Here is a 12980-nt window from a genome sequence, read left to right as displayed (position 1 = left end):
TACACTTACATCCTCCAGAAAAAGGGCAGTGATCTTTTACGAGGACTGCTACTAGTTGAGTTGGAAAAAATATCAACACATTAAAAAAAATGCATCAATAACAAAAGGAACAAAATCCATACCAAATCTCGAGATTCTCTAGTAATAAAATTTAAAGACGCGTTCAAGACACATGACATGACAATTGAATTAGATTCTTAATGAAAATTTTAGTGAACTCATTCGACTACACCTATCAACGACTAACTTCCTTCGATCATAAACCCTACAATAGAATCTTCGAGTTTGACTTAAGATTTAAAAAAATATATATATATATATATGTTTGATTATTAACATAAGTTATTGAACATGTTTGACTATAAATTATAAAAATAAAATAAAAAAACACATTGAAGGAATTGAAATAGAAAAGACTCAAAGAGTGTATTTTCCCAAAGGCAAGGTGCACATGCGGCTTATAACATGAATCTTTTTAGTCGGCCCGACTTCAGATTTAATCTGCCACCCCCAAAAACACAGCTACTTTTATATATAAACAATTAGTTGACTCGATACCCAATTTCATGTTTCCAATCTCTATATAAACTCGATATCTTATAAACCAAACATGAAACAACATCAACATCAATGGCTGCCTTCATCTTCTCTCTCTTACCTCCATTCATCATCATCATCATCATCCTTTACAAAACCTACAACCAACCAAAAAAGTCCAAACTACCCTCCGGCCAAATGGGTCTCCCTTGGATCGGTGAAACAATCGGATTTTACAGAGCTCAACGCAGGAATCAACTGTTCAATGACTTTTTCCAACCCAGAATCAGAAAACATGGTAAAGTGTTCAAAACAAGACTCATGGGATCACCAACTGTGGTGGTAAATGGAGCTTCAGCTAACAAGTTTTTCATGTCGAATGAGTTCAAATTGGTGATAAGTTCATGGCCAACTTCTTCTGTTGAATTAATGGGAAAGAATTCGATCATGGAGAAACAAGGGGAATCGCATCGATGCCTTCGTGGAATTATTGCTTCCACACTTACCCCATCCGGGCTTCAAGAAATCGTGCCCAGAATGTGTGATTCCATTCAGAAACATTTACAGAAGAACTGGAATCACCAGGACGAAATCAGCCTACATCGGTCAACAAAAATGGTTACTTTCACTATTGTTCTTGAATGTTTATTCGGAATACGGATTGAACCAGAATTGATGTTTCCGGTGTTTGAGAAGGTTCTAGAAGGTGTTTTGGCTGCTCCGGTGAACTTTCCGGGGACAAAATTCTGGAGGGCTAAGAAGGCGAGAGGGGAGATAGAGAAGGTGTTGGTTGATGAGGTGAGAAGGAAGAGGGAAGCCATGGAAGGTGGTCAAGAAGAAGAAGAAAGTGGCATGCTACTTTCGATGTTGGTGGCGGCTTTGATCAGAGGTGAGATTACAGAAGAGGAGGTGGTTGATAATGTCGTTTTGTTGGTGTTTGCAGCTCATGATACAACTTCTTATGCTATTTCCATGACATTCAAGATGCTTAATAATCATCCCAATTGCCATTTTCGTCTCATGGAAGGTACATTTTAATATAAAATGTTGTTTCTTTTGTTCCCATTAAGTCATGTATGAGACTATGAGTATAGTGACTGAATGGATAATGAAGTGTTTAATCCATTAAACCTATTTTTTTTTAATTAAAAAAAAATAAAAAAAAAATAAAAAAAATAACCTCCTTACTCGACGTTTTATCTTAATTCCTAGAACATGAAGAGATTACTAGAACGAAAAAACCAGGTGAAATCTTGAGCATCGAAGATGTGAAGAAAATGGAGTACACATGGCAAGTAGCTCGTGAGACCATGCGATTATTCCCTCCCATTTTCGGGTCCTTTAGAAAAGCGACAACTGATATCGAATTTGAAGGGTTCACGATTCCTAGAGGATGGAAGGTGCAAACAAATAGAAAGTAGATGGGTGAAATGTGTAAATTCATGACTCTAATCTAAAGTGAAATGTTGTTGTGTAACAGGTGCTTTGGACGGCATATGGGACCCATTATAATGAAGAGTATTTCCCGGACCCGATGCGGTTCGACCCGAGTAGATTTGCGGATCCGGTTCAAGCATATTCGTTTATACCGTTTGGTGGTGGGCCCAGGCTGTGTGCGGGGTACCAGCTGGCAAAGTTGAATATTCTTGTGTTTGTTCATTATGTTGTAACACGATATAACTGGTCGCTAATATACCCTCAAGAGCCAATAGTAATGGACCCCCTCCCCTTCCCTTCTAAAGGGATGCCTATAAAAATTTCTCCCAGATCTCATAACTAGGTTTTGTTAGTTTTCTTTACAATCAGCTTTTGGATTATTGGACATTGGTTGGGTATTTATTTATTACTCGTATATTTTACATAAAAGGAAGACAGAGAACATGTGCTTTCTCTTGCAAAAACAATAAACAAGCTAGTCTATCTCTTTTGCCTACTCAGAATCTTATACCGACCTCTTTATATATAAAAGATAAAGGAACTACATTACATGGTTTAAAAAAAAAAAAAAAAAGGCTTATTAAATAGGAGTAATTGAAATGGAATCTGAAGTTACACAGGACAGGATGAAACCACGGCCGAAGAATCTAATCTGCCCAAGCTAAAGCCGTAACCTAAAAATGTAGAATACTTTATCCCTAAAAAGTAATCCTATGCTCTACTGCTATTTATGCTAGTTAAGAATGGGGTGCAATTGCAAAACGTGAGATGAGAAATATTACAATTATCATTATCATAATGACACAGACATACAGTTCATTGCTTAAACGAACTTCTTCTAAGCAATTTGGTCACTCTACATTCTACAAGAATATTGTTAACTCTTCTAACATTGAACAGAGAATCAAAAAGTAATATCCTTGTCTAAATTAGTAAAAAGTACCAAACTTTCCATGATAATCCAAGTATTTCACTTAAACTGCCCAACACAGTTTAGAGTGCTTGATATTACCTTTTTGGTTGTTTGGCTTGTCTTGAACCTTAGCACCAAGGGTCTTAGATGATCGATTGTTACCATTAAGCCAAAGGCCCATTAATGATGAGGTTATAATTCAACTCCAAGATACAAAATATGTGCATGCATTATTTAGTAGATTAAAACTAAATTCCCTGCATCAATCATGATGATATTCCATAAATCAGCCTATAAAAATTCTACCTAAAAAATCAAAACATTTTATGAACAAAGGCTAGCAAAGAAAGAACCGGTTACCAACTTTAATCTAATTTGTGTCATAGCAGATACCCAAAGCAGGTGAACTCAAAGACGATTTGGAATCTGCTACAACACAAACAAAATCCCATTAGTCTATCATTCTGGACATATTATCCAAACTAAAAAAAACACCAACCTTCTAAACCATTTCCCATCCAATCTTGTCCACAAATCAAAGCTTGCAAAGTATCTTCACTCAATGAGCTTCTATATTTATCAACAACAACTCTATCTCCAGTATCAAAAAACCGAATCCAATGAAACATATTTCTCGCCATCATAGACAAACAGGATACCTCCACCAATTTAATATATTAAAATCAACATTTCTTGGAAACAGAAGCTCTTCCAAATACTTATCAAGGTCAGACTTCACATTTCTTCCAATATTCATCGAATTTGTTTTTCATTTTTAAAGATAATTCGCTTATATGTTCATCGGGACTCTGGCACCATTCGATTAGTTTTAAATGGATGTCACAAACTTCAGGGAAGTACATATTTTCTTTCTGCAAAGACTGTAGAAAGTTGTAAAAAAACTAGAGATTGTACTTAGCTCTACTCCAATCATCATCTGATGGACACATTGTGTAAGCAAAATCTTGTTCAACTTCTTGAACCAACATCAAGCATGATATAAGTTGAATTCCAGTGAAGGGTATTATCGTAATACAATGTGTTTGGTCCAACTTCTTGAACCATTTCATTGAACTTTTCACTAACGCCTTGTGAGCTTCAAATGTACTTGATGCCTTCACAGATTTTGGAGATTGTTGGGGTTAAAGCTTCAAGAGTAGGACAATCATCAACCATGGCTATATAAGGTTTGCAGCACATCTTACTTCAAATAACTGACTGTTACATAAAAGAAGTCTGTTTGGTCATAAACGGTCTCTAATTTTGCATACAATGTTGTCATGAATTGGACAACTGTTGCAAGTCAATGAAACCAATTTCTGGTTCTTGAACCACTGAGTTTCTTCTTACAATACTTACAAACATCAATACATACATCACCTCTTTTGAGCAGGTCAAAGTCTTTCCAGACTGCTGATTTCAATCTACTGCAATCAACTAGTACTGCCTCATCAGAAATCTCCATTGAATCTGCACCCAAATAAAATAATTTTGATATGAAAGGCTTAGAAATGTTTGATACTAAATCACATTGCACATTACATAAGAAAGCATGTAAATTATAACCTCTTCTAAATAAGAGGAATGACATCACATTACAGCATACATAATAAAAAAAAATAATAATAACCATGAACTTCTTATAAGACATAATTTAAATTCAAACCAGCAACTATTATATGCACGGATTAACTGTACAAAATCAAAATTAGAAATGAGCATGAAGGAACAATCATCAAGCGATGAGAACCCCAAATACCGACTTGCCCGGTTCTGAGATGTAATTTGATAGAGTTGCAGGAACGACCCATAGATAAAAACCCGGTTTTGACCCGAACCGGATCCTAAGACAACAAACGTAACGGGGTAAACGCCAAAAGGTTTTTAATAAACTAAACCTATTGGGTGTTTGGGTTTACTTAAAGTTAAAAGTCTTTTTTTTAAAGAATTTTTTATTATGACTTTTTTTCAAAAGAAAATTTTTATAATGGGTTTATATTAAAAGTCAACTTTTTAGTTAAAAAGTTACAAAAGGACAAGGTTTGTGATTTTTGAAAACTCAAATTTTTCTTTTTACACAAAAAATTATTTTAAAAGATCTTTTTCATTAGATAAACATATTTTATTTATTTTTATTTTTTTGAAAAAGTTAAAAATCAAAAGTTGTTTTAAAAGCAATCCTAATTCCCAAACACCCTCTGGAATCGGATGGGTGAAAACGTCGATTGGAAAGAATCGGACTTCGGGGTTCCCATCGAACAAACAGGACTACATCAAAAAGAAAGAGGATTCGAGAGCTTACACTTAGACTGTGTAGTCATGTGGTGTACTCCTCCCGTTGCCCATGCTGCCCGCGATTTGAAGACCCAGCCCGTGGTCGTCATGACAGCCCGAAGCGGTTTCCCCTCGATTGTATATTGCCCAATTGAAAGTTGAAAGATGGTATAATATGTTTGAAAGATGAAGTGAATAACGGAGAAAGTGGCTAAAGTGGCTTTGACACGGCACAAATGAGTACAACCCGTTGCCTTCTTTTACAATACATGTATAAGACTATTGGGTGTCGGCAATGGGGTTATGATGACAAATATTTGCCACATCATATTTTAATATATTTTAACATGTTATAACATGAAGTAGGGGTGGTGTTCCCATGTTATAACTTGGTGTTAACAGGAGAGAGAAAGAATAAAAGAAAGAAATAATCTGATTGGGTGTTGCCCTTCGTTCTCGTTACCACATTTCATAACGCCACATCTAATAACTTGAGGTGGAGTGGTGTTCCAGCCGTGGTAACGATGTTAAGGAACCTCCATGTAGGCAAAAACGCCCCTCCACGGGCCCGTACTGAGTAGTCTAATCAAGTCGCAATGAAAATGATAGAGGAAGAAAATAAAACGTACGGTGTGAACAAGTTGCGATTGTAGATAGAAAATGGTGTTTTCTGTGAGGGACCTACGTAGGAGTGTTGATCACGTAAATTTTTCGGGTTTCGGGTACTTTGGGTATTTCATGTTAAAAAAATACTCGTTATCCGACTCACATTAAATTCGGGTAATTCGGGTTTGGGTAATTCGGATAGTAGGTCGGGTTGGGGTAATTCGGGTATTACCTGAAAATAAATGTAATTAAGTAAATATGTGTCACACCCCTAAACCAAGGATGGCGGAAATGTCCGGGTGTAACATCCCAAAAACACAGTCTGAAAATTTCGTTTAATTTAATGATAAAACCATAGTCAATAAACCTCATATAGAAATCATAAGCAATGTATCTCAGAACTGACTGCATCGGACCAAAGTCCGGAACTAACTGCATCGGACCGAAGTCCGGAACTGACTGGGACCTTGTCCCCTGCATCGGACCGAAGTCCGGGACTAACTGCATCGGACCGAAGTCCGGAACTAACTGCATCGGACCGAAGTCCGGAACTGACTGGGCATAGCATAGCATAGCAAAAACACATATCAAATAGCATAACACACATGATCATAAACTCATATACTGCATACTACGTCAGGCCGTAGCCCATAACACTTAACACATAAATCCTGTCTGAGCCACGAAGGCATCAAACAAACTAACAACTACATCGGACCAAAGTCCGGAAACTACTGCTACTAAACGGGCCGGCATTGTGGCCTTAGACCCGTTCCTACTGGAAGGAAACTCACCTCATACTGATGAAGTCCCGTAGACACAACCCCACACTGCTGAAGTCCCGCAGACTCAACCCCAGCTGCTGAAGGACAGATTCCCGAACTGTCAACACCAAAATAACACCCAATTAATAATTGGGTTCTAACACATAACTAAAAATACATGCTTTGGATAATTACTACATTACCCCTAGCTTGGCTTACCCAATCCCATGGCCCAATCCATAGGCCCAAAGCGAACTAGGAATCAAAGCCCAACATATGGCCCAATTTTCCAAATTGGGCCCAGGCCTATACATGGTCTTATTCTAAGGCCCAACATCATACAATCATTAAGGCCCAACTATGGTCCATCTATGGCCCAATTTTCCAAATTGGGCCCAACCCCTTACGTGGGACTTACCCTAGGCCCATTAAATTATTTTAGCCCATATAATTATTCTTGGATGGCCCATTAATAATCCAATCATTAAGGCCCAATAGAAAGGCCCAGCAATAACCCCAAGTGAAGTTAGGGTTTCACATAAAATGCCGATTAGGGTTAAGTTTCCTACTTAACCCATTAAGGAATTATTCCTCTAAGGACTTAATCCATTACGTCCATCATTCTTTTAAATAAGTCATATGATGTGATTGGGCTTAATCACACAATTCCATTCCAATGGCCCAAAAGTGGGTCTCGATAAGTCCAAGCGCATAATCCCAAATTAGAGTTTTCACATGAAATGATGATTAAGGTTCGGTGTTTCTTTCTTAACCAATTAAGGACTTAATCCATTAAGTCCATTATGCCTTACGCTAGTTTGCCAATGATTATTAATTATTATTTCAGATTTAATAATTAATTCTCGTGTGTGTCCCAAGCAATTTCCACAAATTAGGGTTTTATTGGCATTATGGCTTTTCCAACCCAAATATTAGTCCATTTATTAATTTGTTGGGCTTTTAGGTCCATTAAGGCTTTATTGGGCCTATCAAGCCCACTAGAATGTCATCAAGCCCATTTTGGTTTTATTGGGCCCATTAGGCTGACAAGGCCCATTAGGGTTTTAGTCCCTTTTCCAATCATCTAAACGAGTCCAAACACCATCAAAGCACACCGCCACCCGACACGGCGGCCGGTGGCGGCAGAAGGCGGCAACCACCACCCTGAGGTGGTGGTTTTCAAGTTCTTTTATTATTCCAAGCTGTGATTTACATTTTACAATGCCAAATATTAAAATAAACACACACTAAACAATTAAACACACACACACACACAGCCACCTTGTGGTGGCCGGCGGCGGCAGATGGCGGCGGTGGTTGATCTTCGAAAATCCCGGCTAAACGACACCCAAAACCACATAACTGCAAAGCACACACACACCTACACTTTCTGTTGTAAACGAACTCAGCCACCCTAGGTGGTGCACGATGGCGGTAGCAGAAGCTTGAACATCGACAGCCACCATGATTGGCGGCCATGGTGGCTCCCTTGCTCCCCAACGAACACACGAGGACTGCTATCATACGGACGTATACGCATCCTGAAACACGCACCACAAAATAAATGGGGAAGAGGAGGGAGGTCGCGAACCCATCAGGCAAATAGCAGCAGCGACAAATCGTGTTCTTCTACTTCGTCGTCGGCAGTCACTCGGGGCTTCAACATATAGGAGAACGAGAGGGAGTCGGGCGGCGGCGGCTACCTGTACACCCGACGACAGATGACGGGTAGCAGCAACATCTATCGGCGGCAAAGGAGCGGCGATCGGAGAAGATATGGGAGGAAGAGAATGATGAAGGAGGGCGACGGCGTCTTTGAAGAAGGAACAACGCAACAACAGCCTCGGTACCGGCCTTCACGCCCGCAATCGGAGTCGCAAGGATCGCCGGTGGTTCACCAAGGTCTCATGGAAGCGACGATTGGGACGAGGGGTGAAAAGGTGAGGGTGGCGGCTGGAAGATGGGAGTCATAAGGGTGGTGCGGCTGATCAAATGAGGCTAGGGTTAGGGTTTCATAACCCTTATATACCGGATCTTCATACTATTTTGCCATAATGACCAAACTAGTCCCTCCAGCTCCAATTTAATTCGAAATAGATCCATATTTTACATTTCTAACCCAATCCATGGAGATCCCTTACAATTTATGTCCCATAAATTATCAAACAGCCCCTAATATCTTAAGTATTACATAATCATTCCCTCCACCTCATTTCCTTTTAAATTAAATTCAATTAATTACTACAGAGCCCCTATCTTTATAAATATTTATAAAATGAGTCCCAAACTCACGCTTTTAACCCCCGACTTCTAAAAATGATAATTAGCCCTTCGAACCATCCTTTGGTATATATATAATTATTATTTTAGGACTACTAGCCATTCATTAATTAATTAATTTATTTAATAAATAAACAGGGTTTTACACCGGGGATGGAAGACTTCATGTATAATATCACAACAAGAGTATAATAGTGCTCAAAGTAAACACAACCAACATAAATATAATTGAAAAAGTTACACCATAGTATAAGTTTACATGTTTCTAAATCAATTATATTATATTGACAAAAATGAAATGTTTGACGCCTTAGCGTCCCCTCCTCAAAAGCAGCTGATTACCTGATTTACTGATTTCCTGAGAATACAAGTAGTTTTGAAAGAGTGTCAGCAATTAAGTTGGTAAGTTCATAATTTTTTGAATGAAACGTTGAAATCTTTTCTTTGTAGAAGTATTGTTTACTCCAGAAAAATCCAATATTTTTCTTTTAAAATGTATTGTAGCCTTAAATGTCAAATACCGAAATGTACTAGTGTTTTTCCATACTAATAGTAGTATATGCAAGTTTAAATCAACATAAACTCGTGTAAGTGTTAGAAAACCCCGTAAATCATATGTTTTGTTAATACCCCATATGAGTTATTATAACCATGCTATGACCCAGTCGGCCTTGTATACGACGTTCTTCAAGCGTCGGAATGTTGATGACACTTGTCACCCCTAGCCTGTCGGTCGAGTTGTTGCAAGCAGCTTAAGTGCGGGTTTGTCAGACCCAATATAGATCTATACACAACTATCACACTCTCCCTACAAGAGACTCTGGTTACAATTACATGACTTTTAATGCGTTACTTTAGAAGTAACGTGAAGCGAATGTCTCACAAATTTATTCATTAGCAGATTTACGTAAAGTGAACTGAAAACCCCCCTTTTTGTAGAAAAGAACCCTTTTCGTGGTGTGATGTAAATGAAACATAAACTATATCTATTATATTTTATCAAAATGTTTGTAACGTATAGCAAACCTTTTCTGTGTAAGTAGAATGTATAGCAAAACATAACTATATCTATTATGCTTCATTTTGTATTATTTGCAATGATAAACGACTCTTACAATTTAGCAAATATTTTCTGTTATATAATTATATCACAACAGAAAACACATGTAAAATATGAAGTCATCAAGATTAACACCTTGCTCAACATGTTACAAGGTGTTATGAAAGTTGTAAGCTTTTAAACTCGTTTTTTTTTTTAACATTTTTGCATTGATTTAGAAAAATCACACTAAGTCAAAAATTGAATCCGTAAACTCTGAGAGTTTAGAAAATGTGTCTAGTTTGTTCGTAAATTTTATTATGATTTTTATAAGTTTCTAACTGGTGTAAAAACGTTCATATTCACAGACTGGTCCGAATTCATAGCTACAGTGATAGGCAATTTTGTAAAAATCACCATAAATTGTAGAAAAATCATGTGAATATGTGTAAGTAGTCATTTTAAAGGTATAAACCTGAACTATTTGCATGGAGTGGTCATGGAAGGTTGCTTGTGTCATAGTTTTATAGAGAAATCAACACTCCACCTCAATATCTCTTCCAATAGATTTCATTCTTAGACTAAGATCTTCTCCCAAAAGTGACTAAAATATGATTATATAGGGTCTCATATGCAAAAATACGAGTTTGGGTGAAAATCACGCATTAAAATCACGAAAAACAAGCTTAAAACGAAGTCGGGGTCGAAAACCGGGAAATAGGGGCGAAGCTGCGAGGTTCGGTCCTTAAGAACCGAAAGGGAAGGTTCGGTCCGAACTTGCTAACAGGATCCGGAAGCGAAGGCGAAGGCTGGTGCGGAGCAAGCTTCGGGTTCGGTCTCGGTGGTTCGATTCGCTCGGAGTAGCTTCGACTCGTCAGGGTCTTGGTCCGAAAGGGACCTTTGGCTTCAGTCCTAAGCAGCTGACTTCGGTCCCAATGAGGTGCTTCAGTCTTAGCAGGGTTCGCCTCTAAGAGGTTCGCTTCTAAGAGGTTCGCCTCTAAGAGGTTCGGCTCTAAGAGGGTTCTGCCCTAAATGCCTGTTTTACAAATAAACTTCCCGCTTCGAGTGGTTTTCAACTTAATTAAGGGTCGGGATGCCCCGAATGATTTTAAAAAGTTGAAAGAGATTTTGAGAGAGATTTGGGAGGGAGAGAGAGAGAGAGAGAGAGAGAGAGAGAGAGAGAGATTTAGAGAGACTTTAATTGTGACTTTTGTGAGTGTTTAGCCTTGAAATGCAAGGTTCGCAACACCCGGTAATCCATGTTATGAGTGTTATATGCCCCCGAGGGGTACTCGACGAGTCTGGGTGTGTTCTTCTGTTGAAAAGGAACTCGACGAGTTGTTCATACAACTCGGCGAGTCGGATGAAGATTAGATTCGATGTTAGTATCGAAGAAGAACTCGTCGAGTCTTTACCAAACTCAACGAGTAGAAGCGAGTAGATGATTAGAATGGATGATGGGGACTCAGCGAGTTGGTGGTCCAATTAGGCAAGTCTGGTTAACTGAAAGTTGACTTTGACCTGGAGGTTGACTTGTCCAGGGGTAAATAGTCATTTTACCCTGAGATTTGTTATCAGTATTTGATTTAGTGTTTATGGGATTTGTAGCCGGGGAGTTCCGGAGCACCAATTAGCCAGTTTTAGAGCTAGTATCTCAGCAGCCAACGTTGTGAGGTGAGTTTCCTTCCAGTAGGAACGGGTCTACGACCACAATGTCGACCCGTCTAGTTAGCATTAGTTCTGGACTTCGGTCCGCTGTAGTAGTTCTGTGTGCTTGATGTCTTTGTGATTCAAGCATGTCTTTATGTTATGTGTTCCGGACTTTGGTCCGATACAGTATGCAGTATATGTGTTCATGCTAGTAGTTATGATTATGCTATGATATGTTCAGTCAGTTTCCGGACTTCGGTCTGATGCAGAGGGCAAGGCCCTGGTTAGTTCCGGACTTCGGTCTGATGCACAGGGCAAGGCCCTGGTTAGTTCCAGACTTTGGTCCGATGCAGTTTCCGGACTTCGGTCTGATGCAGAGGGCAAGGCCCTAGTTAGTTCCGGACTCCGGTCCGATGCAGTTTCCGGACTCCGGTCCGATGCAGTTTTCGGACTTCAGTCTGATGCAGTGGGCAAGGCCCAATATGTGTTTATATGTTGTTGTATGGTATGTGGTAGTTTGGGGGAGCTCACTAAGCTTCGTGCTTACAGTTTCAGTTTTGGTTTCAGGTACTTCCGCTAGCAAAGGGAAGAACTCGGGTTGATGGCATCGTACACACCACAGCTTCAGTTTTATCCTGGGAGTTTTATTAAGATATTTTGTTATGATTGATACAGTTTTGTTTTGACGCAGTTACTATGACTTTTAAGTTACTCATTTCATGTTTCTTATTATATATGACATTCGAGGATGTGATTTTTAGTAATATTAAAACAAAAAATTTTGGGTCGTATTTTTGGGATGTTTCAAGTTGATATCAGAGCCTTGGTTTGAGGGATTCAGGCACACTTTCGAGTATGACTGGACTCAAACTAAGGAAATGGTAAAAGAATTTTTTTTTAAAACAAAGAATATTTTCGAAAGAATTTTTGAAAAAAAAAACTTAAAAAGAAAAGAGTTTTGAGAAAAGGAAAAAGGGTGTGGTGCATGCTATCAGACAAGCTCAAGTAAGTACTCCCAAATCACCCATACAAGTTTTATATTATTTGTTTTAGTTTCAGTAGAACAGCATGCTAGAATAGGACTAAGGATCTAGGAGGATGCCTTATGTGCCTGTTTTATGTGTTTCAGCTTTATGAGAATTGCATGCTAGTATTGAGTAGACAGTAGTAGGATAGCCTGTTTAGGTTATGCCTGATAGTATGAGCTTAGCACTGTATGCTGGTAGAGTTTCTCGTTGTGAGGATAGATTTGCTTGAGTAGTTTTCGGTGTCCAAATGTTGCTTGCTTCGTGCTTTGTGGGACTCTGAGTGATGGGAGTTAACCATTAGGTGAGTACGTCACATTACATGTGGTCAGGGTTGAATAATATCAGAGTGTTGGAATTGGCCCTATTGCGCAGCTCTTGTCTGAGTCCAACCATTGTAGGGACGAGTCGTTTACTCGAATGATTATCTAAACCTCGTTACACGTGATGGTACC

The 12980-nt window shown here is 38.8% G+C and overlaps 1 protein-coding gene and 1 long non-coding RNA gene across 3 annotated transcripts; one reads left to right on the top strand and one right to left on the bottom strand.

Annotated features, from left to right (window-relative positions):
• The first annotated feature begins 515 nt into the window (after positions 1–515).
• Positions 516–2357, top strand: LOC145051855 (taxadiene 5-alpha hydroxylase-like). Its single transcript, XM_078999686.1, has 3 exons — positions 516–1564; positions 1750–1937; positions 2018–2357. Exons 1-3 carry the CDS (start codon positions 631–633, stop codon positions 2315–2317), a joined length of 1422 nt encoding a protein of 473 aa, XP_078855812.1. The 5' UTR covers positions 516–630; the 3' UTR covers positions 2318–2357.
• A 384-nt stretch (positions 2358–2741) lies between these two features.
• LOC145051857 (uncharacterized) lies at positions 2742–4729 on the bottom strand. 2 transcript variants are annotated; one of them, XR_013683850.1, is made up of 3 exons: positions 4454–4684; positions 3387–4357; positions 2742–3313 (listed from the first exon to the last, which is right to left on the bottom strand). It is a non-coding gene; the product is annotated as an uncharacterized LOC145051857 (long non-coding RNA). The 2 variants fall into 2 exon arrangements; XR_013683849.1 differs by having other exon boundaries at positions 3387–4729.
• Positions 4730–12980: the final 8251 nt, after the last annotated feature.

The sequence above is a fragment of the Lactuca serriola genome, chromosome 5, assembly GCF_051521515.1.
Source record: "Lactuca serriola cultivar US96UC23 chromosome 5, Lser_US96UC23_V15, whole genome shotgun sequence".
NCBI classification, from domain to species: Eukaryota; Viridiplantae; Streptophyta; class Magnoliopsida; order Asterales; family Asteraceae; genus Lactuca; species Lactuca serriola.
The sequence above is the reverse complement of the archived record's forward strand: the minus strand, read 5'-3'. Positions and strand labels throughout refer to the sequence as shown.